This window comes from Nicrophorus vespilloides, unplaced genomic scaffold (assembly GCF_001412225.1).
Source record: "Nicrophorus vespilloides isolate i.1.1-1 unplaced genomic scaffold, Nicve_v1.0, whole genome shotgun sequence".
Taxonomy (NCBI): domain Eukaryota; kingdom Metazoa; phylum Arthropoda; class Insecta; order Coleoptera; family Silphidae; genus Nicrophorus; species Nicrophorus vespilloides.
In genome coordinates, this window is record NW_017099418.1 from 1899 (window position 1) to 28411 (window position 26513).

Consider the following 26513-nt stretch of genomic DNA (forward strand, 5'->3'; position numbering starts at 1 on the left):
TTGGTGCTGTTTATTTTTACGTAATTTTGGCCTTAATCAATACATGTTCACTATAGCACGGTTTTCTTATATTCTAGCAAGTCCCTTTTAATGCAGTTTGTTTTCACGCAATTTTGAAGTCATTCATTAGTCCGGTTTCAATCAGTGCGGCATATTGGATGAACCAATGAATTCATTTCATTCTTTTCACTGCAAAATTTTGGAACAGATTAAACTTGTTAAGCTAGGTTCCACTGTATTTGGATTATCATTAATAAATAGTTTTATTTGTATCAAATATTCTGTTTGTAAACAATAATCAGAAGTCAGTTTTTTTCATTCACTGCACATTCTCACATAAAATATTACTGTGAGTCATTTATGCGAGAAGCATCTTTGCCGCAAATGTTACATGGAGTTATTTACCGCATCGATCCACATGGAATCGCTTCTCCCGAAAAAATATTGGAATTTATTTACTGGATATACGTATTCTCAGGGATCGGCAATTCGTCCTTTTTCACCCCGACAAAGTATATTGGAAAACCGAGGAAGCATATTCAATTTTACATTCTTTCTTTTTTCTCGTTCGTAATGAAAAGTCAAGTGCAACGATTTATTTCGCATTCATTATTTGTTTGAAACAAGAACAAAAAATAGATATAGGAAAATAATGAATCAAATTCGTATTTTCAATAGTAAAGCACAAAAAACCTATTCAAAATGCAGAATAGGATTGAATAGAATTAAGTATAATGTTTTGTATTCGATTTTAATTAATTATTGTTTATTATAAGAAATATAGATTTTTACAGAATTTTGTATTCACAATGATCAAGATTAGTAAGTTTTAATACAATTATATGTTTAAGTTAATATAACTGTTAATAATACAAATATTTCAACAAACATGTTTAAAAAAGAAGTATGAAACAAATTGTAACAATCTGGAACAGCATAGGTTTTCCACTTATTTTTTTATGTAATTACATAAATTAAGGTAAAAGTTCTTATATTTGTCTATTTTTTTTTTGTAAAATGTATTATGCAAATATTAATTATATATGTGCTAAACTTTCATAAGTTTTCTGGCGTTTGTAACATACTAATATGATTAGCTGAAGATACTTGTTGATTGGGCGAAAGGTCTAAATATTGCGTACATGCCATTAAAAAAAAGCTAATAGAACTGGATTCCCCCTCTATTTCCAGTCTGGCTCGATTACGCAAACACTTCAAAGCTTTCCTCGGCCAAGATGAAAAGCTTTTCGAGCACCTAATATAACTCGTCCTACACTAGACGTCTCTTCCACACCAAGTCTTGTCTTTCCATAAGTTCACATACTCACCTAAACAATATAATTGCATGACTTACAATTAACATATAATTAAAGATATTCATATCCTCAGACAAGTCAAATGTTATATACTCATTAGTAAACTCATTGTTTCTTCTCATTCTCAAAAAGTTAACAAGAAAACAGTTTCTTCGTATAATTATCAGTATAATCTGGATCAATGAATGTAAAAAAAAAGAGTGTTTTACATCATTTTACGTATTATTAAAATATTCTTCAATTTGTAGAATTAAAAAGAAAAATTAAATTTAATAGATTGATTCAAAAAAATAAATTGAAAATTTAACAGTGAAAACTGGAATGTAAAAAAAATGTTTTAATTGTAGAAAAAAAACTCAATTGTTTCAATCAACATCAAAAAGCTATCTCTCAGTGTTTTTTGCATATCAAAATTCTTCAATTGTCGAATAGTTCACTAAATGTTTGAAATAAGCAATATTTGTGTTAAATTTCTTCATAAAATCTGGTTTCATGTTTTATGAAATTGGATGAAATAATATTATTAGTAGTAGTACTTTTTTTGTCAACGTGAAATATTTCTGAAATGACAAAATGTAGAATGGAATAGTTCCCAAAACAAAAAATCTTAAACTACAAGGATATTTCCAAATATACTTTTCTTTATTTTCACCCCAAAAAAATGTAATCCAAAGGGGATTTGCAACCCATGTATAAACCATGAATGAGAAGAAATGACAAACATATCTTCAAATATACCAGAAGAAATGAAATCTCTATCTACGTAGACATAATGCGGTAAAATAAAGCTTTATTTTGCTAACAAATCATTCAATTCTTTGTAGAAAACGTAAATTTGTATATATATTTGTTTCATATTTAGTTTATCGTCTTTTGCATTGAGTTTGATATAATTTAAAATGTTTAATAATTAAACATAAAATATTCAATGATAATTTGAAATGATTACAATTAGTTACCATTCTTATAATAATATATTGCAAAACATATAAGTTTTTGATAATTTTCTAGCAAAATTTTCGATATATATTTGTAAATTTTTAGAATGTATGTAACAAAATATAGAAATAAAATCTTGCATTTAAAAAAAATAATCTATATTCTCATCATTTCATTAAATATACACAAATTAAGTATTTAACTGTTATTTAAAGGGTACATGTTTTGAATTACTTTATTTTTCGTATCTGATACACGTTCATAATAATTTCTAATTAGTTCGGAAATTGGTAACGAAATTAACACCTTCCAAAAACAATTTATTTGCGAAGCGAAGCAAGAATTCACGCAAAGTTGCTTTGCATAAATCAACAAGGAGCGTAAGGAAGCAGCGTCATGTTTTAATAAAGTATAATTACGTAAAATGCGTGGGAGTGTCGAGGAGCAGAAGAAGTACAAATTTAGAAACGGAGTCCTGAAAAACAATTTCCATAAAGATATCCGAATACGAAAAATTATGGGTCTCGATTTCCTTACAGGGTTCTTTAAGATTTAGTTGTCTTATTTCCACTAATTTATGGTTCAATGTTTATGGCTTATTTCGTTCGGATTTACCAAATGTTACAGTGATTTTAATGGAAAAAGAAATGTTTGTTTAACAGTATGTTTGATATACGTGGGGCTTAATGTAAATTGAAATTGTATCCCTCGTGTGATATGTATTCAAGCTAAAAAAACAGAGAGCTTCAGACTAATTAATATTAAACATAATATTTCGTTTGCGCTTTCGACTGTGGTTAAATTCGGGTCATGGTATTTCGAGCTTATTTTTAGTACTTGTATTTCTTGTACAAATTAAAGCACAGCTCAAGGATTAAGAAGACAATCTCCTGGATTTAATTGTGCTTCCACCTATTGAAAGAAAAAACAGAGCAGAGAATACAGAAAATAGAGAATAAGATTTACTTTTTTGACAAGTTGAAAAAAATAAGGTGATTCTTAAGAAGTCGACGCACTCTCGGATGACTTCTTAATGCTCAAATTGTGCTTCCATCTATAAAAGTAAAAAAAAATAGAATTTGCAGAATTTTTGTCTTGAATAATCAACAACCGTGAGAAATCTTCTAACTTCTATAGTTAGAGTAAGTTAGTAGAAGACCATAATGTTTGTCATATCAACGATTTTTTTTCTTAGTTTTCTTAAAGTATAAATTTGTACTAAAGAATTGAGAGCAATATATAAAAACAAAACAGAAAAGATTTCCAAATAGATTTTGCTTGAAAATTCATCAAACATAAGCATAGTCAACAGATTAAGACGATAATCTCTAGGATTAAGACGACAAAGTGATATTTGAGATCATTTTAATCCATACACTCTGCTTTCGCTAATAGAAGATAAACATAATTCCAAATAGTTTCAAGACTTCCCTCCTAACTTATTCATCGTCAAACCAATCATAGGTTTAATTATTTATTAGAAATTGTTAAATTTGTTGTGATATAATAGTTTAGTACAATCTACACTATATATTTGTAATAGTAATGTTAAATGCATTTAATATTATTGTTCCTTGTACTAAATGAACTACTAGGTAAATCATCAAAGCCATCGTTTATTTGTTTACATGTAATATTAATTAATCATTATTAACTTTAACAGTAACATCTATACTAATTCAATTCCACACATTTCTCATGTAAATCTACAAGTTCATCAAATCAATATTTGTGATGACAAAACTGTTAATTAATCGTCCATCTCCATGTCTGTCGCATGACTTTTATAGTACTTGTATTTCTTGTACAAATGAAAGCACAGTTCGAAGATTAAAAATACTACAGAGATCACAACTCCGGAAAGGAAAATGTAGATTGCGGAAGCTACGTGTTCAAATCCGGCGCTCGAGTATCCGTTGAATATTTTGTCCATTTCTGTGCGGCGCAGATTCCTGTTCAAGATGGCATGTATCAATCCGCTTTGCTCCATCCTCGATATCCTGCAAAATACCATCACGAATAAGACGACTTGCTTAATGTCAATTGCAAAACTTATACTCTCGATTGAGTGGCTTCAAAAGACGCGACGATCGTTCATTCAGTACGAATCCTACTCTGTACTTGAGGACGTTTTGCAGCGAAGTGCATGCGAATTGTTTCAACATCCCAACTGTTACCTCGTCAATCAATATCTTCGGACAGAGACCGACCGTGTGTCTCTTCTCGATTTCCTCGAAAATCATCCGGATCGAGTCGACTCTCTTGGATATTTTCTATTAAGAGATCATTATGGATTATATCAGATTTGGAATGTATTTGATACGTACGTAAGGATGAAAGTCGTTTCTGCCGTATAGAACAATGTTAATGTTGTCCATATGGGCCACGTTCAATTCTGTATTATCTTCACCTAGTAGAACTGATGTTATTGCTGCTGCGAAGCCAGTGTATAGTAAATAAGCAGTTAAATATCCCATGAAGAAGATTAAACAACTTCCAAAGTATTTCGGTGTATAACTAAAACCTAAACGACAAATATAAAACAAATATATTTACCAACTTACTATAATACTATATTTTTCAATATATTTAAATAATATTGGAATTATATAATTAGACCCAATTTAGTTGCATAATAAACTAAAAGTCCAGTCTAAAAATCTGGAAATCTTTATTTAAATTATAATAATATTTGAACACATGAACATTAGCAAATTTGAATTTCACTAGGCAGAAAAACTTTTTATTTGTTTGGACAAATACTAATTTGTAAATAAATAATTGGAATGATAAAGTTGTGGTATGCAACTTTAATAGCATAACGAAAAGCCTTTTCCAGCATCATTATATAAATGTATTTGTATCATGTTCTAAAATTACACATTCTTAATTTTTTTTAGTAAAATATTATTAGAATTCGTTTTTATTTAATCATTTAAAAAAATGTTTATAGTATTTCTTTAATTTGATTGTACACATATTAGTATGAATAATACTTTTAATTCAGATAAAATGAAAAAGAGATTACCTTGTTGACAAGCTGCTGCAATTGCCCAAAGAGTAATTTCGACCCAATTCCATTTTCGGGTGTCCCTGTATATTCTGGCATATTGTATGGTCGAAATTCTCAAGCAGAACGCCAAAGCTACAAACATGATTAAGAAACAGAGCCACAACGTTCCGACGAATGTGAGTATGAAGATATCTTTGGTGAAGTGTAAATTGGACGGCTTATACACGAACGCATAACTGAAAACAGTGATTACAATTATCTGTGTACTGTATACTTTCCACCCTTTATATACTCGCTGATAAAAGTACTTCTTAATTCAACGTAACCACTGGGTATAACATTTGGATGACAAGCAATTAAATCCACATTCTGATGGTCGTGCAAATCAATCTCAACAAATTCCGCCCTAAAATATTTTTTTACAATACTAATCAATTTTCAACTGTTTATTAAATATTTAGTTTATGGAAATTAAAACTTTATATACAATAATTGTGAATCTTACTTGAAATTTAATAGTTCTTCTAATGTCTTAACAATATCCGCACTGAAACCACTCAACGTTTCATTGTTCAATGTACAATCGAAATTGCGCTTATCGAGGACTCCAATTTTAAACGTTTCACCTGAAAAATCGACAACGTTTTTCTCACCGAATACGTAGTTAAACTCTATCCATGTAGAATTCGGAATTTGGTAAATTGAAGCTTTCTGTACGCTTCTAGATTCGACGAATCTCCGTATGGATTCCGCGCCGGAAGCCATCGTGAATAGGAGTGAATGAAAAGGAAGACGCGTTGGACATGCATATTTAATGGTGGAAACCATTAACGTAATCAAAGTTAAATACTGTTAAGAGGAGGATTAATAATTCATAACGGATTTGATTAAAATTATTATAGTGTTTATTTAATACGAAAAAAAAAATGGGTTGATTAAACTCAATTGGTTGGACATGATCCAATAGTGATTCCACCTTCAACCATATTGGGAGTGATGGTGTTGACTATGTTATTGACCAGTACGTTTCTGATGCATCCTACGTAAGGGATGCGCACTGTTAATCCCTTGGCTTTATTGATCAGTCGATGACCACCGAGGAAGAGATATCCTCCGGTATCGGTTGATGCTGACTTGTGGTCGCCTATACCCGGCGATGAATAAACTCCGTTCACGGCCAAAGTTACCACACTCTTCGATTTCACGGCTGCAATTAGAAAAGAACGATAAACACTGCATTGGTATTTGCGAAATTCATTAAGTACCTTGGATACTATGCCAATGTCCATCGCAGAATAGATGCGATTCAGTTGGCTGGTATCTAGTTATGATGGGTCCTTTGCCGTTGTCCACGGTTAATCGCAAAGCACCTTCGTCCAGCTCAAGCACGAAGTAATCGCGTCTGCCGTGCACGGCCATAATTAAACCGGAAAGGTTGCGCGGTTTGATGTCCATCTTGACATCCAACTCCGTTCCGACCTTGAATCTTTCCTTCAACTTTACATAACCACCTCTCGAGCTGAAGAACACGCCCTGCTCGACGTTATCTGAGCAAGGAATGACACCGTGCGAGTCTGGATTCTCCATCGCTTTGTTGTTCATCTGGAAGTTTCTGATGCAACCGACGAATGGATCGGACATGTTCAAGTTGCCCATCACGCTGTTTAAATCTTTAGGAGCGACACCGCCGAGATAGTAAGGCGGGAACAGCTCCATCTTTGTTGCGTGTCCAGGTGCCTTGCCCTCGACCACATGCTCATTGTCGATGACCAGTTTTCCATTCAAACCTTCTCTACTGATCATCACTTCGTGCCACACGTTATCATTCCACTTCACCTTCGAAACTATCTTAGCTGGTCCTGTGCCGATATTGAAAGTATAGTGCAGCTATAGACAAAGAAAAAATACTTAGTCTTTTGTATAATTGAAATTATTATAACAATATTTACCTCGCCGTCAAGCATAAATAGAGAAACGAAATTGTGGTGGGCATTATCAGCCACGTAGAAAATAATACCGTTCTTGGACAACGTTTTGAACTCCAAATTAAAGTCAAATTGTTTCCTGTACTTGCCGCGTGCTGTGTTGTACTCCAAGCGACTGTCCTTTTCAGTACCTAAATTAAAAGAAAAAAACAATTAAAAAAAGATGCAAACTTATTTCGGTTCGTATATAATACCATATCTGTAAGATCCTGAAAGGTGATCATCGTAGATAATTTTCGGATCTATTGGCAATGCGCAGGCGGATGGTGTCTCCGTGGTAACCGTGGGCCTCGGCCTTGGCGTCGGCCAAGGTGTTGTCGTCTGCGGTATTAAATCATCTTCCAATTCTTCTTCTGGTTTTGGCAAGTCTTCTTCTTCGCTACCCCCGGTGTCAATTCCTCCGTCTCCGCGTTTTGGAATATCCGATTCATTATAAGAATCTATGTGCTCGAGGGCTTCAGTCGTTGTATGCACATCGAAGTCTTCGAGCGGAGGAAGAACCGGCACTATGTGAATGTCCGAATCGCTTCCGATTTCCTTGTCCAAAATGCATTTGCCCAATTGCTCTCCGTACTTTTCTGTCAAGTTCGCAAAGTTTATGATCTTTCCGTTTATCGTTGCGTCGCCGATGCAACCTGCGAATGGTTCTACTCCCGTGACGATACTAGAGCCCAAATATCTTGGTAATCCACCGAAGAAGACGTCGCCGTACTGTATATTCAGAGGAGTTGGTGGACTGTCGGTCATTTTGTATCCGTAATCATCGAAATCTAATTTCAATGCTTCATTGTTGTGCCTGATACTGACTACATGCCACTCGTTATCGTTGAAGTTGTTTTCATTGGAAATTAGTTCAATATTCTGACTGACTAATTTCAGACGGCCATCTTGCAGCGCTAAGTACATCACCGAGTCGTGATTACGATCGGTCACGTAGAATATCATGCCGTTCTTGGCTTTGGTCTTGAACTTCAAGTTCATTCTGAAATCGTTCGATGAAGAAATGTTCGAGTTTTTGACGAAACCTCCTATGTTCGGATGGAAAGATACCAATCTGCTGAACTTCTCTGGGCAACCCGGTGTTACACCGTATGCCTTTATGTTATCTGTAAGATCAACTGGATGTCTCATAATGATGACATTGTCCATGCAACCATCGAAATCAATGTTCGTAACTTCCTTGATATTATGCATCTGCGGATATCCACCAAAGAATACTGTATCGTGGTGTTCCAATGTGTTTCCGAATATCGGAGGGCTATTGTCTACGACGTCTATACCGTCTACAACGAAGCGTCCCTTGGCACCATCTCTGCTAGCTTCGATAGTGTGCCAAATGCCGTCATTGAAAGCACTAGAAGTATGCCAAATCTTGGTACCGCTTCCCAGATTATACTTGTACAAGATTTTTCCATTTCTCAGCTCCAATGAGATGAACGTTTTCTCATTGCCATACAAGAACATAAGACCTTCGCTGGCGAAAGTCTTAAATTTCAATTGAACAGTGGATCTGCCTCTCAATTGATAACTCCTTGAATTAACAATGGCATATCCATTTCCATTAAATCTGCAGCCGGTGCTGTGGACCGCCTTCAATTTGTCCCTCTCTTGCGCGCCTTGGTTATTATCGTAACCCTTGTTGAAATTCCATAGTGAAACTGGAGTCTCTCCAATGACTAGGCCTTCGACCTCACCCTCGAACGAATTCTGCATGACCTTATCCTGCATTTTAAACTCTAGAGGATAGCTACCAACGAATATCTTGGAATAGTTCTTATCCAAGTTGAAGATTGAATACGGTCCTTCCAGCTGCTGATCGGCCACAGTCTCTTTGATTTTTCCATTTAATTCTTCTTTAATTGTCAACTTGGCATTTAATCCGGTGCGGTCAATAATGAATTGATACCAGTTGTTATCAGAAACATACTTATCGTTGATAATTCTCTCTGCATCGTTGCCCAGATCAAGAGTCAGGACTGGATAACCGTTTTCAATTTCCAGAGCCATATAGTCATCAGATTTAGTTCTTCTCAAGTTGGTGCCTTTGCCATTTCCAACGTACAGCAATAAACCATTTGGTTTTTCTGTGCGGAAGTATCCGGAGATTTGAGTGGAAGTGCTCAGATCCCCTAAATTATCAGGATTGCGTAACTCCAGCGTGGTACTCGGGTTAAATTTAACGCCGACTTCAATTCTGTTCGCAATGTCTCTTGCCAAAGCAATCTGTTCATTCAGCTTGTTGATCTTGGATTCGATGTCGCCGGTTAGCTTTGAATGAGATTGCATGGAAGGTAAGTCCCGTATCGATTTTACAATCTCCGGCAACTTCTCGTCCAACGTTTCCAATTGCTTAATTACTTGCAGCCTATCCCTAGATGCATCGTATAGTTTAATTGGGAGCTGCTTAGAAGATACAGACAAGTTTCCAATCCCTTGGAAGCCTGTGTTCAACTCCTGCAGTGTCTCTGCAGTTTTCGTATCGGCTTCCTCGGCGTTCTCCTTTGCTGCCAATAGGATGTCATCGACTGGATTTATTTGGAAGTTTTCGAGTTTTTTAATGAGATTCTTCAATTGCTCATCGTTCCTATCGCTCAACGCCCTGATAGGTCTCGATTTGTTCTTGATATCTTCGATGTTTGGAATCAATTCTTTGATGTTCTTAGATGCATCGTGAGCATCGTCTAGTAAGGTACTTGATTTTTCATCGGACTCTAAAGTTTCCATTTCGATGTTCTGCAAAAGAATTACAGTATCGTCGACTTGCTCTTTGCTAGATTCTGCCGCACTTCTTGCTGCGTCGATGGCTTTGTTAATTTCGTTGTACGCGGTGGCCGCTTTCACAGCATTCTCCGAAGAAGTTCTTGTTTCACGCAACATATTATCCAAAGCTTGAGCCCTATCGCTCAGCTCATTTGCATGCTTCATTACTTGCGGTTCCAAGACCCTGACCTTATCCAGAGTCAGCATACTTGTTTCCAAAGTCATGTTCAGTTCTACATTCAAGTCGTTAATTTCGTCGATACCAGTATGTACATCATCATATTGATATTTCGTGGCATTCAACAACTTGCTGGCGTTATTTATATAGTTTCTACTTTCAATCAAATTCTTTTCAGTTTCTTCTGTTTGCATCTTAATATTATCCAATTTCTTCTTCAAACGATCCATTCTGAAAGTAAAAAATCAATAGAAATAAATCCCCAAAATAAAAAAGATCAACTGTTACAACCATTGATCTTTCCACCATTAAATAAGTATTATTATTGTTGTTTTAAAGTAATTATCAAAATATGTTTTAAATTACATTTAATCGCCCAGTTTTTATCAAGTTTCCAGTTTATCGCTGTACTCTTGATAACTGTTTGACTCGACACAAAAAGATAAACTATTTAACGTTACTATCAAGTTTAAAAATAGTTTTCATATAAGTCTGTCTCCTCATAGCGCACGAGTTGTTAAACTTTATACTTATAAGTGAAACTTTTCAAATAAAGCGCGCATAATTATTGATGGTACAATTATAGTCGATACTGCAGATTCTACATTTACCGGTTATACCTGAGTATGACATCAAGTGTCATGGGGGAATTATCATAGAATTTGAGGTTATAATTAGTTTTCTGGGGGCCCCGTACGTAACAACAGTTTTAAGTTATTTAAGTTTGTGTTATGTTGCCGACGACGGGATATTTTAAAGATATCGATTGTCCATATTATGATTCCGTGTGTGGACGGCCCTATTGCCATTTCCGGCACCGGAAAAAGAACGAACAGGAAACGGCGAATAAGCAAACCGCAAAAGCAAGTAGTCAGGTGCCTACATACAAACCAACACCAAAAAGTGAATTGGCAAATTCCACTAAAAGCCATATACCCATTAGCTATGTACCAGATCTGGTGGTGAGATCTGACAGACCATTCAGGCCTGTACGTTCCTTTTCCATTGAAAAACCTACATATAAACCAACCCCACTGAGTGTTTTAGCAACAACAAATACTACAACCAGCCTCTGTGACTATAACCCCCCCGATAGTGACAAAGATGAAGATAATAAGGCTGAAGATGAAGCAAACATAGACAAGCCTGTTGATACAGTCCCAGAATCATTGCCTGAACACAAAGAAACTACTAGTTCAGAGAAAAGCAATGACACTTGTGATAATGAGAAAGTTAATGTGGATGATAAGGAAAAAGTAAAGTGCGATCAAACAGAGAAGAGAAGTGAGAAAAAGAAAAATGAGGAGAGCCACAGGAAAGATAAGTATGGTCGAAGCAGTAGTAGTCACAGCAAAAGTAAACATCGGGACAAAGAGAAAAGTAGCAGTTCAAGTAGTAGCAGTAGTAAAGATAAGAAAAAGGAAAAAGAAGACAGCAAGAAAGAACACAGAAGACACAGTGATGATAAAAAACACAAAAGCAAACATAGAGAAAAGGATGATAAAAAATCTGACAAAGAAAAGAAAAGAAGTAGAGATGATGACAATAAAAAGAATAAAGATAGTAAACACAGGGAAAAGCATAGCAATAAAAAGGAAGTAGTATTTGAAAAGAAAAAAGAAACTGAAACTGTTTTTGAAGACCTGCCAGATGATGATTATGACGACGATTTGTCAATTGAAGCAGAGTGTTTAAGAATATTTACAGAATACAAGCCTACCCAGCCCGAAATATTTCCGGAGTCTTCAAAGCCCATCGCTAAGGATGAAACAGAATACGAACCGTACATTCCGACGTCGAAAAAACGAATTGCTTATGGTAATGCAGAGCAATCGACTTCCACGAGACCAACACATAGACCCAAAAATATTGCGAATGCAGCAAACGTTATGGCTAACCGTTTCAAAATGGCAAGACAATCTCAGGCTAATAATGAACAAAATAACATTATTAATGAAATGAAAACCACTGCATTGAGGCGACCCATGGAAACTGCAGCGAAGGATGCACCGCCAAAGAAAATTGCAAAAATTGAACCAACTCCGGAATCTAATGGACAATGTTTGATCGATGATATTTTATCGGGAAAATCAACTGCATCGAAGCCAAGGAGGATTGCTCCAGTACAAAATGTAATGTCCATACAAAGAGCGAAAGCTAAATTGGATGAAATTGCAAAGCAGAAGGCTGTCGCATCGTTTAAAACGGTATCGCATACAATTGGTAAAGGCTCAAAGAGAGTAGCGCATGTACCGGAAGCTTCGCTTAATGATTTACCTGATGTTATACATGCAGACCGCTCTAAATTGCCAGTAAACGTACGTTCAAGATATTTAACAATGTTTGGGGAAGAATGTGTTAAATTATATGTATCAAAAGAGGACGCCTATCAAAGAGCGTTAAATGAAGAACTGAAATGCTATGAGCGGTGTTCCACTCTGGCGACATATAGAAATTCGGCAATGTTGTCAGTAAATAGGGTAAAGAAGGAGCTGCAGGAAAGAGATAAAAATGGTCTAGGACCAATACAAAGTGACGAATCAAGCAATAAAGAAGAGGATGGGCCCATGCATGGTAGACGATTCTATCAGAGCATAACTCCTTTTATATTGACTGAAGAAGATTTAACTCTTCATGGGTATCCAAGAGAAGGTGATATACCAGGAAACGCTGTGATCAACAAAGAGCAGAAATCTAGTGCCTACGATAATATAGGAGAAAACGAGAGAGTGTGTTGTAGATGTCATAAATTATATTTTATTGATGACGATGGTTTCCCAGTTACTGAAGAAGAGTGCAATTACCATCCATTGAGAAAACGAACATTACGCGGAGAGCGAAAATATTTGTGTTGCAAAAGCACGGATGATATTGGATGCATGATATCCAATACTCACGTAAGTGAAGCTTCTACGGACAGAGAACTGGAAGGCTACCAATCCACAATGCAGCCAGATAGCGAAAACGACCCCAGAAGCATCGGGGTTTATGCATTGGATTGCGAGATGTGCTACACCACCAAAGGACTCGAATTGACGAGAGTGACGATTGTCGATACGCATTTACGTACCGTCTACGAATCATTTGTGAAGCCGCTGAATCCGATCATCGATTATAATACTCGCTTTTCTGGAATAACCAAGGATCAGATGGACAAGACCAGTACCAGTATCTTGCAGGTTCAAGCCAATATTTTGCATCTGTGCAATTCAAAAACCATCCTCATCGGACATTCTCTGGAATCGGATATGAAGGCGTTGAAGATAATACACAGCACCATCATCGATACGTCCGTCATGTTTCCGCACAAATTCGGCCTTCCTCATAAAAGAGCGCTTCGCGTTTTGGCCAGTGAATATTTAAAGAAAATTATACAGAACGACGTCGGAGGCCACGACAGTGCAGAGGATGCACTTTCTTGCATGGAATTACTCATTTGGCGAGTGAAGGAGGACGCCAAACTGAAGGGCATCAAAGTATAATACTTATGTGTATTAATAATTAATACTTTATGTTAACTTAAATTATTTTACTGTGTAAAGAACAAATAAAATAAATATTATTTTTAATAGTAACTTTTGTATGATCATTTCAACTAACAGAACAGAAGATTCATAATCAATTTACCCCCATTGAACTTTGTTCTTTAATTTTAAAACATAAAAATCGTTTATTGAATTCTAGTTTGTTGTTCCTGTAAAGCACTAATTATCTGTGAAAGTTCACTTGTCCAGTAATTAACATTAGCTAAAAGATTGTTACTCTCTTTCGTTATTTTATGATAACAACGTTATACTTAAATAAGGCAACCATATTTTATAATATTTAATTGATCGTCTGTTTAATAATTATTATAAATATACTTTAATATGTCGTATTAATGTGAAATACTTTACCTTTACCTAATGAATAAACATTACAAATTTCTGATTTTTAAATACTCAAATAACTCCGCTTATTTAAAAAAAAATTGAAAATCAAACACTCTTGAATCTAGTTATAATAATTTAATTAATTATAAAATTTTGATTAATACATTTGTTATTTATTGAAAATCAATGCTTATATTGTTCATAATTCATGTAATTAACTTTCATAAAAAGTAATTTACTAAAAACCGAGATATTTTATTCTCGTCGAAATTCATTTATCCCAAGTTGAAATTTATAGATCCCTTATATTTTTCTTTTATGCATCTATAGCAATAATGATAAAATCGAAAACCGATTTGAATAAAATTTTGAAGAATTATAAACTTTTGTGTTGGACGAAACAAATTGGAATTAAATAGTTTTAAAAAAAGCTTACCCATTTTTGTCGTATAATTCTTTGGCTTCTTTGGATTTGGCAAGTGAATATTGGGTTTGATTGGCCAAGTCATCCAACTGCATGTTAAATGTCTTCAACGCATCCTTAACATCCATAATATCATCGTTTACAACGTCCACAGGTTCCTTGTAGTTCTCCAATCTTTTCAGCAGATCCAATACATCGTTCAATTTATCGCTGGCTACCTCCTCTTTCTTAGATAAATTGTATGACTTAATTGTGTTCATTATTTCCTCAGCTTTCTCCAATGCCGTGTCAATTTTAGGTCCTAGAAGAACAAAAAAAAACGTAAATAACATTTAATTTCTTTGAAATTCCCAATGCACGTACCTTCGTGGTTATCCAAGTTATTAGCAAGATCATTGATATCGGCGATGGTATTTTGAACATTGTCCAACTCCATCTCGGCCTTTTCAAACATCTCCAAGCTCCTGGCCGCTATATCTCCGGCCTCCTTTGCTAATTCGTAGCTATTATCCAGAGAGTATGTAACTTTTCTATTCATATTGTTAGAGTCTTGCTCCATGCTTTCAAGCTCTTTAAGAATTGGCTTCAAATTGATTTGGTCGGGACTGAGCTGCAAAACCTTTGGCTTCAATTCATTGATGGTATCGTTGATGTGAACCAATTTGCGAGCCGTGAAGTAACCAGATTGTGCCGTCTACAATATAATTCATTACTTGTCGTTTAATGCTAATCATTATAACGCTCTTACATTAAACTCGTCGAGTATTGGGTCGATGTCGTTTCCTAATTCATCCGTAAAATTGAGCAAGTCATGAATGCAACTGTCGCAACCGAAACAACCATAATTTTGAACAAATGTCCAACGATAAGGACACTTGTCGCATTTATCTCCAATCACACCCGGTAGACATTCGCACTGCCCAGTTTCCGCATTACAACCGAAACCCAAAGAATATTCATTTTTGCATCCGCAAGCTATAAATAATTAAATATTTTTAGTGATTTAAACAGGTGGTCTTAATGTAAATCTTACAGACGCATCCCTCCGATGTGTAATTCCAAAAGCCTGATTCACACTTATCGCACATCCTTCCAGTAACGCCTGGTTTACAACTGCATTGTCCTGAGGTATCGTCGCATTGGGAACTCTTGGAAGCCTCGAAACAGTTGCAACTATCGCATCCTTCGCCATTCTGGAAGCCATAATGGTTCACCTCGCATCTATCACATTTCTCTCCAACAACATTCTTTTTGCAAATGCAAGTGCCAGAGTCATTATCGCACTTTTCGTATCCATCTTCGTGACAGATGCAATCTGAAATTGTACAAGAAAAAAATAATTACAAATAATTTGCAAATAATTATTTAATCCAAAAACTTACTCTGGCAATTCTTTAGAGTTACTGCATCACCAAAGAATCCGGGAGCACAGTACCGGCAAGCCTCACCAAAAGTGTTATTCAAACATTTTAGACATTCCCCAGTCACAGTGTCGCAAGATCCAAGCTCGAAATTAATGTTACCAGAACATTCGCACTTCTTGCAGTAATCGCCTGAGAATTATAAATCAATAGTAACAAATAAAAAAATAGTGGTAAAAAATGAAAATTACCTGCAACTTCTGGACGTCCGTAATAACCTGGAGCACACGACTGGCATCTAGCGCCGTTGTAGCCGTCTCTGCACTCGCAGCTAATTTTCTCGCCGTCGGGGGTGACTTCGCATCCGGTGGCAAAACTGAAGTACAGCACATAATTAGTTTATAAAAGAGTTTCGTTTAATAAAGAAAAGATCTTACTTATTACTCGCTATGGGCAATGGACAGGCGCAAATCAAACAATCCCTAGGTGTACCATGAAGGGCATTGCCGTAGTAACCAACTTCGCACATTTCACAGTGATCACCATAGGTGTTATGACTACAATTCTGCAAAATAAATACCGTTAGATAAGACCAAAAACACCTGTAAACATGAAATAAATACCAAGCATATTCCAGTGTTGACGTCACATTCGTCGGCGTGTCCGTTGCAATTGCATGGCACACAATATTCGCCCTTGCGATAGTTACCCGGTGCGCATTCTTCGCAGGAGAAACCTTGGTAGTTTATTGGACAGTCGCAATCTTCTACGGAGCTAGCGATGTCGAAGAATCCACTGGCGTTGATACTTTTTACGGCATTGTCCAAGTAAACATTTTCAAGTCTAAAATATAACATAATTTAGCAATTACTAAAGTAAATCTTTTAAACAGGTGCTCACTTTGATGTTTCCGTGATACTCCAGTATGTTGCGCGTATGTAGATTCCTTTAACCTCTTTGAGTATCATCATCAAATCCTCTCGTTTTGCAGGAACCCCGTTAGGTAATTGGAAGTTGCTTTCGACAATTTCTAACAAGTTTACATATTTTTGCTCGACCGGTGGTTGTTCGTATCCGTTATGCACAAGGTAGTTATTGGCGCCTTCTAGAATAATGTCGGGTCTCATTGTTGCCTTTCCTGAAAGAACGAAATATTGATGAAATTCAGAAGCTGCTATATAAGGCCAATTTGTCAAACTTACCTAAATCTCCTATGGTATAGGAAATAGTGTAATTCAGATAACCACCGTAACTGGTAAGTTGTTTCCCTAAATATACGTCGGGCGCTGAGAAATAAACTGTTTTGTCGCTCATGAACTCATCGGCCAAATCAATGGTAACGGAGTTCTCTTCCTTGTACATTTCGATGTTGATGTTCTCAATATGCAAGGACTCGTCGTTTACAATGACCTCGGAGACACTCCAGTTGTCCATTTCGTGGATATTGTATCTGAGCAGATTTGAACTTGAGCATCTCTCCGTCTTGCCGAAACAGAAACATTCCCTGCAGCCATCTTCGTTGTACTCTTGCAGATCAAACGTGCCATCCTTGCAAATATCGCATGCCGCACCGATCACGAACTTCTTACAGAAACATTCAGCAGACTCTTGGTCGCAAATATCCTCGGTCGTACCTTGCAACAGACAGTCGCACTGCGAGCAATGCGGGAAAGCGTAATAACCAGCCATGCAAGAGTCGCATTTACGTCCAACAATGTTGTCTTTGCAACTAAGAAGATGAATAAAGATAGATAGATAAATATAGAGATTAAATAACATAACAAAGAGAGTAAAGCTGCGCTAGGAATTGAATGACTTACGGGCAGTTGCCTTTGTTGATGTCGCACTGCAAACTATCCACGCCCAAAGGATTGCATTTGCACTCTTGGCATCCACTGAATGAATCATAACCGTATGTGTGCACATCGCACTCGTTGCACATCTTTCCCACAACATTTGGTGGACAGATGCAGTCTCCGGTGTTAGGATCGCAGGTGGAGGTACTCGAGCAATTGCACGGTTTGCAATCGGGGAATCCATAGAATCCGGTTTGGCAAATAGAACACTGTCTTCCGATAACATTGGGTTTACATTGGCATTGACCGCCGAATGTATCGCATTCGAAACTTAACGAACCGTCGTAGTCGCACTGACAATTTAACGCGCCGTTATTGTAGCCCGACGTGATAGAAAATACAGAATCTCTGCAAAAGCCTTTAGCTTCCACGTCGATGTCGAAATGATTTTTGCCGCAATTTTTAATGAACTCTCCGGTTCGATCCAACGCTTCCTCTTCCAAAATGCGATCGTTGTAAAAGTCGTGTGGCACGACCAGAAGGTAATTCAGGTAAACTTCTTTGCCCTTAGGGACCTGAAAAGTAACAATTATAATTAAAGTGTTTAATTCACTTTGGAAATATACAAACCTTTAATGTTATCATAAAGTTTTCTGTTAGAGAAATCTTCGTATTCCCATCTTTTTGGACGACTAACGCCCTGCATCCTGATGTTGATGGACAATGTTTGACTGGCAATTTTCCTACGTAGAACATTCCGTTTTGCACCAATATATCAATATCGTATTCTGAAACATTTATTCGTTGATTAATTGATTGTCTACCATTTTCTTTTAACAGTAAACTTACCTGCAAACTCAGGTTGATGATAATGTACGATAAAGGAATAAAAACCGGGTGATGGTACTTTTGACCTCACATCGATAACTTTATCGTCGTGATTCATGTACACGTAGGTGGTGTTGGCAATGGAAACGGTCATTTTTTCTTTGCCATCGTGGACAATAGCTTCCTTTTTGAATATAATTTTTTTCGATTCTTGCGGATCGATGAAGGAGGATTGTGTGCATTCGCCATCCTTCATAATGCAAACTGAACTGGGTTTGATAAAGTCCAAAGACCATTCTTCGTAGGACAATACAACGATAGATTGAATACCGACGTTCGTGTTTTCTCCATGCAACCGTATGTGAATCAAATTGTCGTCTACATTGTAGACGCCAACAACGCCGGAATCTTTAACAACCACCTGTCTGCAAATAAAACTGTACGGGCAGTTGTACATCTCGACGCGATCCCCATTGTAGTCACGGACATCATTGTTGTTCAACACCTTCACGCCTACCGTATAACTGCTTTCGTCGCCTTGTCGTGTAATGTAATTCACCAATACGACATATTTTCCGGGCTTAGCAACCGTAATGTTATAGTCGATTGTGTTCTGATTCTCGTTCAGCATTGGTAAAGAGTCTTTCAGGTTGAGATGATTCAAGTGGTTGAAGTTGTCATAGTATTCGGTTAGCATGGAGAAGGCTCCTCCCCCGATATCAATGTAACCACCAAGACCAAGGTTGTAATGATAGTTATTGGTGTTAGGGTAACTATACATTCTGCACAGGTCTTCGTTGTCGATAGTACAAGGAGTAAGCACTTTCTGATTCAATATCCTTGCCATGTAATATTCCTCCGGTAATAAAACGAAGTAATCGATCAGCAGGTCTTTGTTAATGGTGATGCTGACATTCCATTTACCGGTATCCATCACGAAGAGATTTGGAATATTGCCCATGGAAACTGTTTCGAAGCTCGGTTGCTCGCTGCTCTTGAAGATGACGGAATGCTTTTGCTCCGCGTTTTGCGGATTATCAGGAATGATCTTTATGGTCCCAGTGACCGCCTCTGCGTGTTTATTCACGTAACGAATTACCATACGGTACAAAGACGGCTTGTAGATATTGATTTCCAAGATTACTTCTCTCTGCATAAAAAATGCATAATTAATTATATGGATATGATGTGGTTGATGCAATAATTACTTGTAACGGTGAGAAAACAGCGTAGCCTTTCCAGGAGTAACCTGGGAACTCTGTTTCATTGTAGTAGTATCGAACATTTGTCAAATCCGGGTTCGTTCCGTCTTCTACTTCGAATTGGTACTGGTAGAGTGTTGGGAAGTAATGGGCCTGGATGGGTTCGTTGCAAGTTCTACCGGTGATTCTCGGTTGGCAGTGACATTGGCCTTGAGACTTCTCGCAAACTGGACCGACCGAACCTCCGACATCGCATTGACAATCTAGAAGGAAACAAACAAGATGATGACTATTTCTTACATCAATTGGATGTATTCATAGTTTACCTGTGCATCCAAACAGATTGTCCTTCCTGAGATTGTAGGTGCCATCATCGCATTCGGAGCAACCTCTAGCAACGACAGAAGGTTTGCACATGCATTGACCGTCGTCGCGATCGCATACTGCTATTCCACCTAGGATTCCGGGTTCGTGGCATTTACATTCAACACATCCTTCGGGATTCATGGTGTTCAAGTTCCAATAGAGGGGTTTACATTTGTCGCAGATTCTGCCTTCAACGCGATCTTTGCACAGACACAGTTCACCTTTTGGCACGGATCCGCAACCGGCAAAGGCGGCGACAACACCGGCTGGATTGCAGTTGCATTCCTCGCAACTGGGGAAGTTGTAGAAGCCATCTTTGCAACGATTACACAGCGTTCCATCGAAATTATAATGGCACTGACATATACCTTGGGAATTGCAGGTGATTCCATTAGAGCCGTGATCGTCGCAATTGCAAGCTGCAAATAAATATATCAGATTTTAATTAATTTGTTTCGTTATACTTTAGCATTGAACTTACGCAAGCACTCTGGATAGTTGTAGTAACCGGGACTGCAAACGTTACATGTTCTTCCTGCGAAATTGGAAAGGCAGGGACATTTTCCAGTGGTATCGCAAACGACCGATTGCGAACCGATCTGACTGCAATTGCAAGGTTTGCATTCGGGATATCCAAAGTAACCAGGGACGCATTGGTCGCATCTCTCTCCTCCGTAACCTTCCTTGCAGATGCACTTTCCGCTTTCCTTGTCGCAAATATCAGACTGGGTTCCTTTAACATCGCATTGGCAATACGTGCAGCTAGGATAGTTGAAGTATCCATGTTGGCAATCGGAGCATTGTTTTCCGCCGTAATTGCTCTTGCACGTACAAGTTCCAGAGTCTTTGTCGCAAATCGATGAGATGGCTCCGAGCGGATTACACTCGCAAGCTACAAGAAGAAAATGTTAATAGTTTGATCAGCAAAAGTTGAATCGATGAAATTCTTACGTTCGCACTCTGGGAAATTGTAAAATTCATCGGCACATTCGCCGCAGGTACTGCCGCCAAAGTTGTTTTTGCAGTTGCAGGTGCCTTCTTCTTGCTCGCATTGCAAATTGAGGGTACCATTCAAATAGCATTCGCAACTTTTGCACTCAGGATATCCGTAATACCCGAAACTACATGAATCGCAATTCGGTGTTTGATATTCCGGCCTGCACGTGCATCGACCGGATCCTTCCTCGCAATCTCCGGTCGAATAGAACTTGTCGCAATCGCAAGCTGCAAATAAAAAAAAAACATGCATTAGAAACATTCATCAGTACTTCCATTCCATTTTAATTCTTACGGTGACACACGTCCGTTTCATTCCAATGTTTGCTGTACGGCTTATAGAATTTTGTCTTGCAGCGGTTGCAATTGATGCCCTCTGTGTTGTGTTGACAGTTCTGGCAGACGCCTCCTCCATCGTATTTACCGTGGATGTCGAGGGATTGTTGGTTTTTGTCGACCTCGGCGTCGTAGATGCACTCGTTGCTATGATCGAAACAGTTGCAAGCTAAAAACAATAGACAATTACTAGAAGAAGACCCATCCACATAACATCGATGACTCACGTTCGCATTCAAAGGGTGCCGAAGATTTCGATTGTCTCCAAGCCTTCTGCTCGAAGCCTGGACAACAGGAATCGCATTTAGATCCGCAGGTGTTGTGTCTGCAACCGCAGACCAGAATTCCCGGATCGGAAGTCTCTCTGTTATCGCAACTGTCAGCGTGACCGTTGCACATGCATCTTCCACCAATACTGATATCCTTGATGGAATAGAAGAACTAAAGAACAACAAGAAATAAACATGTATCTATCGAAAGCTTACGTTAAGAGCAACTCACTCTTCTGGTGACGGTCGTATCTTGCGTGGCTACGAACATTAAATGTCCGTAAAGATTCTTGGTCCTTAACATCCTCAAACGAACATTGGTAGCTCTCGTCCATTCTTGCAATACGCTGGAATTGAAATAATGGCTGGCCGATGGACGGTCTTTCAGCAGAGGGATGGGAATTTCGCCACCTTCCAGCGGTACGATCTTGGAATAATCCGTGGTGCAAATCACCGAATCATCCTTGGTGATGGGATCCAAAGATTTATCACCGAAATGCGCCATGCAATCTGCACGTGATTCGCCAAAGTATTGCCACGGGCTGAACGTCTTTCCGTAATCTACGGACTTTTCCAACACCCACAATCCTGGTCTGGGCGAATTACCCATTTTCACATACACGTAAGCCACGTGAAATTCCTAAAAAAAATTACATCATCATTTAATTTCTTTATAATAATTATCATGAAACATCTAAATTTGCCATCATCTATATAACATAGTTCTCATCACTTGATCATTTTTATTAATAAATCAATTTACATAACAATAGCATTAAATATACATTTAACGAAATGTGACTGCAAAAATCAGCTTTCTGTTACATAAAAATTGTTTTGTAACAAACGAGGGTCAACTGATAAGGACTATGATTTTACGGCCGGAAACTTGTATAAACTAAGATTACAGAACACTTTAAGTGGTGACCATCTGTTTTTCTCTTCGTTTTAACAATTCAATATAAATTTTTTGTTTGCACAATTTTAGAGTTTTCTTATAAACTTATAACTATTTTATATTATTAAAGTGTGAGTATCTGTTAAAAAACAACATGGTTCACATTGGAAGTTGGAATAACTTTTTTTTAATAAGAAAATGGTTGTGCATTAAATAATTAATGGCTACAAATAATAATGTAAATATGTGGGTGGAAAATTGCAAGTCGTAAAGTTTCCTGCGTATACAATCCGCCTTCCGCATTCTATTCTAGATTCTATAGTTATAAAAATACAGTTACAATTAAAGAGTTGAAATATTTAGTATTAATACTAAAAACTAGTAAGTAATAAGATACATTTGTATCATTTACATATACAACATTTTGCAAAAATAAAAAAATAACATTTTTTCACTTTTTGTGCGGTTTATTATTTATTTAGTTTTTCGCTTAGTCCGATTTCAAACAGTCCGCGATATTGGCGGATTTGAATACCCGCACTATTCGAGTTATTGTTGTACTATTATTGATCAGAAACTTGGAAAGTATAGAATAGTGTGCTAGCGTCATTGAAGTTAATTATTTTGTTTTTAGTAGTGCATTATGGATAGATGCCAAGAGTTTCATTTTACGATACTGTTTTTATCAAAAGTTTTGAAACACGTCCCAGTTTAAATTTCTTGTTACTTGGAACATAAACAATTCATTGAAATATTTTGTAATTATAAGAATCAATTAAGAAAGTTATCTTTGCTCTAAAATAACGATAAATATGTTATTATTATGTAATTAGTGTTTGTGTAATTATGCGCTTGAAGTATTCACAGAGAACCACTTATAAACACTGTCGGACCAAGAATAATCTATTACTATAGTCAATTATTATTATACAACGTTATTTACCAAACAAACTTTCTGTATTGTTTCTGCTAGAATTGGATAAAAGATACCGGTGATCTATTCAAAAACTGTACGCAGCACACACTGCTTAACTATTGTATTTAGACTAATATCCAGTTTTAAATACTTGTTTGTTTCTTTTTAATTATATTTATTAATGTTTCAAGCAAATTCATGTTGTACTTAACTTTCAGTAAATCTAAATCTACGAAGAAAATAGTGTAATTTAAAATTTTAAATATAAGTAAAAAAATATTTTGTTGTACAGATGTCAAGTGATGTTAATTATTATATAACCACTCTGGATTAATTTAGTGTTTATTTTTATATGATTTTTCTTTGAAATTCATTGAATGATGCCACAATTTGAACAATTAAATTGTTTGTATGAAGGGAATAAATGGAGGACCTTTCTTCTTGCACATGAAAAGTATGTTACGACATTGTATTTTTGATGCTTGAATAGTAGGTTCCATCTTTGACTATGAAATGCGTTCAATGAGAAAGATGCACGTTTGTACATGTTCCCAGAAGGTTTTTCGTTTGGTGAAGAATTGTTTCTCTGAATGTACAAAAGTGTGTTGAGCACATGTTCCATCGTGCAGACGATTCCTGGAAGAGGCGTCACCCCCACCAAGATCTTTCGCTATTTTACAGTCTAAACAAATGGAGAAGAGAGGCTCAATACAAAAAAAAAACACATAACAAGACGCTGATTCGAAGCGTCCCAGCATCGCCGCATGTTTTCGAATGGAGATGATGAGGAGGAGGAGGAGGAATATGGACCAAGCGGAATTGCTTAATTTCGTAACGCGATGGATGATGGCGATTGCATTTATCAGCACAGACAGCGTCAACTTTCCAAGCATTATATCTCTCCGTGGGTGTCAATTTCCTGCTGATTTTGCTTCTTTATCATCGGCGAAAGGATGTGTCCGCAAATCGAAATTTATTCACGCTTCTGACAACATACCGAACGAAATTTCGTTTTGTTTCCCCGCTTAGAAATAGAAATGTTCTAATGGCCGCAAGTGTGCTGCAATTCCATTGGGGAAGGCGCATTGCACCCGAATATAAAAAACTCCCTCCACGACAAACTATAAATAAATGCAATTGCAGATTGCGCCGGAAGCTACCGGCAACAACAGCAACAACAAACGAAACTGTTTGTTTCTCGTAGGAGATCTCTGCAAAATACAATAAATTACCTGTCCCAGATCAATCGTGAAATTGACTTCGTTGTATTTCATTCCACGGGATAAGGGAGGACTCTGCCACCAGGTCTCTTTGCCGTCCACCGCATTCTCCGGCCTGTGATTCTTTTTCGGCTTGGATGGATCGCATTCGTCGCAATGCTGTACAAAAAAAAAGAGAAAAAAATCATTGAAAAAAAAACATGCATCGAGAGACAAAGTTTAGATGTAACCGAACTTATGTTTTCGCTTTTTTTTTTACTCTACGCGAGTTCAAAGTTCGAATTATCAGTTTTAGAGTTTTATCTTGAGCCTTAATAAATGGGGACAACTGACATTATTTATTGTAAGAAAACGAGAGTTCGATAAACCATATCTCGACAAACACACGACGACAATCTTTGCTTCATGTTGAAATAAGACTTCTTCGGGATGTGAAGAAAATAATTCGATAATTTCGTTTGAAAATTTGAATTTATTTTTTTTAATTAAATTGAATTAGGCAATGAATTTTTCAATTTATTCCACCATAAAATTAATTTAATATTTTTTCTTTTGCCTGAATATTTTTTTAATTGGAGACGAGGGAAAAGACCGGGTCTCATTTCTTAAGTAATTTTAAAATCGTTTTTTTTTTGCCGACTGGTTCATAGCGAAAGGTGGAAGAGCAAAGTGAAGGAAAAAAAAGTGGAAAGGTTCGGGTGAATAAAAACCGCTCCGAAGAGTGGAAGCAGGTAGTCATGTAAGATTTAATTGCCCGACAGCAGGTGTAAGACTCTTCCCTTTTGTCGATCGTCGTTTGTATTAAATAATTTATTTACTACTTCTTGCCAATGATGATCATCATGGTGATGAAGAAGGAACGAGCTGTTGGAAATATTGGAAGTTACTCACTTGTCCTTGTATAACGTTGGTGTTGACATCGTTCTCGGCGTTCGTCGGTCCTACCAGTTTGCAGTAGAGCTCCGGGCCTCCGGTGTCTTCGCCGCAGGTAGCGGTGGCCGAGACCCTCCGCCCTTGGGCTAAATTAAAGTACGGGGGTGTTAGGATCTTCGCGTTCGCCGCCCCCGTGAGGAGAACGAGCCAGAGGCACACCACAGCTGGTGGCCCAAACATCTTCACTGCACCAAACACTAACTGAAACTGCGGGACCTGAGTAAACTCGGACAATTCTGACCCTCTTCAATAGGCTGTATTCAGACTTCGTTTTACCACTATCAACACCAGATAAGAATGAACATTCGAAACGTTACTTACTATCTTTATATGAATACATCTATATATATACAAACACATAGACGGACATTCTGAAATGTCTCTCGTTTCACGTATTTACTTTGAAGGATTTAGTGCAACCCAGCGACATTTGAATAATATATAATTTGTATTTACTTTCATAAGCACTTTTCATTTTGCTTTCGGTAATTTTACACTTTGCCAATTCATTACATGATACATTGTACCTTCCTCCGTTTTATTTTTAAAATTTGAACTGCTTCAACATAATTTAATCAACCAACATGCACACACAAATTACGCAAACACAAATAATAAAGAATATCAATATGTTTTATACATATTAATTAAAAAAATTGATTTTTTTAAAATAATTATTAATTATTTATTTAATAATTAATAACACTGAATAAATAATTAAAAATAAAATATATTCAATTATTATTTACTCCTAATTACTAAGTTTTTCAGCTACATAACCATATATAAACTGGAGCTAATACTATCTGAATCGAATATAAAATTATTCACGTAAATCTGCAACAAAACTTTTCAATTTTATAAAATATCAACTTACATTTTTTATTATAAGTAATTAAATACGA

The 26513-nt window shown here is 36.8% G+C and overlaps 2 protein-coding genes across 3 annotated transcripts; one reads left to right on the forward strand and one right to left on the reverse strand.

Moving 5' to 3' along the window:
* Window positions 1–6177: 6177 nt before the first annotated feature.
* LOC108564488 (laminin subunit alpha) lies at window positions 6178–26058 on the reverse strand. 2 transcript variants are annotated; one of them, XM_017923553.1, is made up of 26 exons: window positions 25567–26058; window positions 24688–24834; window positions 21874–22281; window positions 21600–21813; window positions 21332–21541; window positions 20992–21264; window positions 20522–20932; window positions 20001–20459; window positions 19681–19937; window positions 18494–19622; window positions 18275–18432; window positions 17669–18219; window positions 17051–17577; window positions 16749–16986; window positions 16472–16691; window positions 16286–16413; window positions 16100–16224; window positions 15870–16040; window positions 15521–15802; window positions 15236–15462; window positions 14851–15181; window positions 14500–14788; window positions 7448–10422; window positions 7218–7384; window positions 6534–7155; window positions 6178–6475 (listed from the first exon to the last, which is right to left on the reverse strand). In XM_017923553.1, exons 1-26 carry the CDS (start codon window positions 25786–25788, stop codon window positions 6210–6212), a joined length of 11007 nt encoding a protein of 3668 aa, XP_017779042.1. In that variant the 5' UTR covers window positions 25789–26058; the 3' UTR covers window positions 6178–6209. The 2 variants fall into 2 exon arrangements, with proteins under 2 accessions (XP_017779042.1, XP_017779043.1); XM_017923554.1 differs by having other exon boundaries at window positions 17051–17298; window positions 25567–26057.
* On the forward strand, window positions 10691–13816 carry LOC108564490 (RNA exonuclease 1 homolog). The gene has a single exon (XM_017923555.1). It carries the CDS (start codon window positions 10923–10925, stop codon window positions 13671–13673), a length of 2751 nt encoding a protein of 916 aa, XP_017779044.1. The 5' UTR covers window positions 10691–10922; the 3' UTR covers window positions 13674–13816.
* Window positions 26059–26513: the final 455 nt, after the last annotated feature.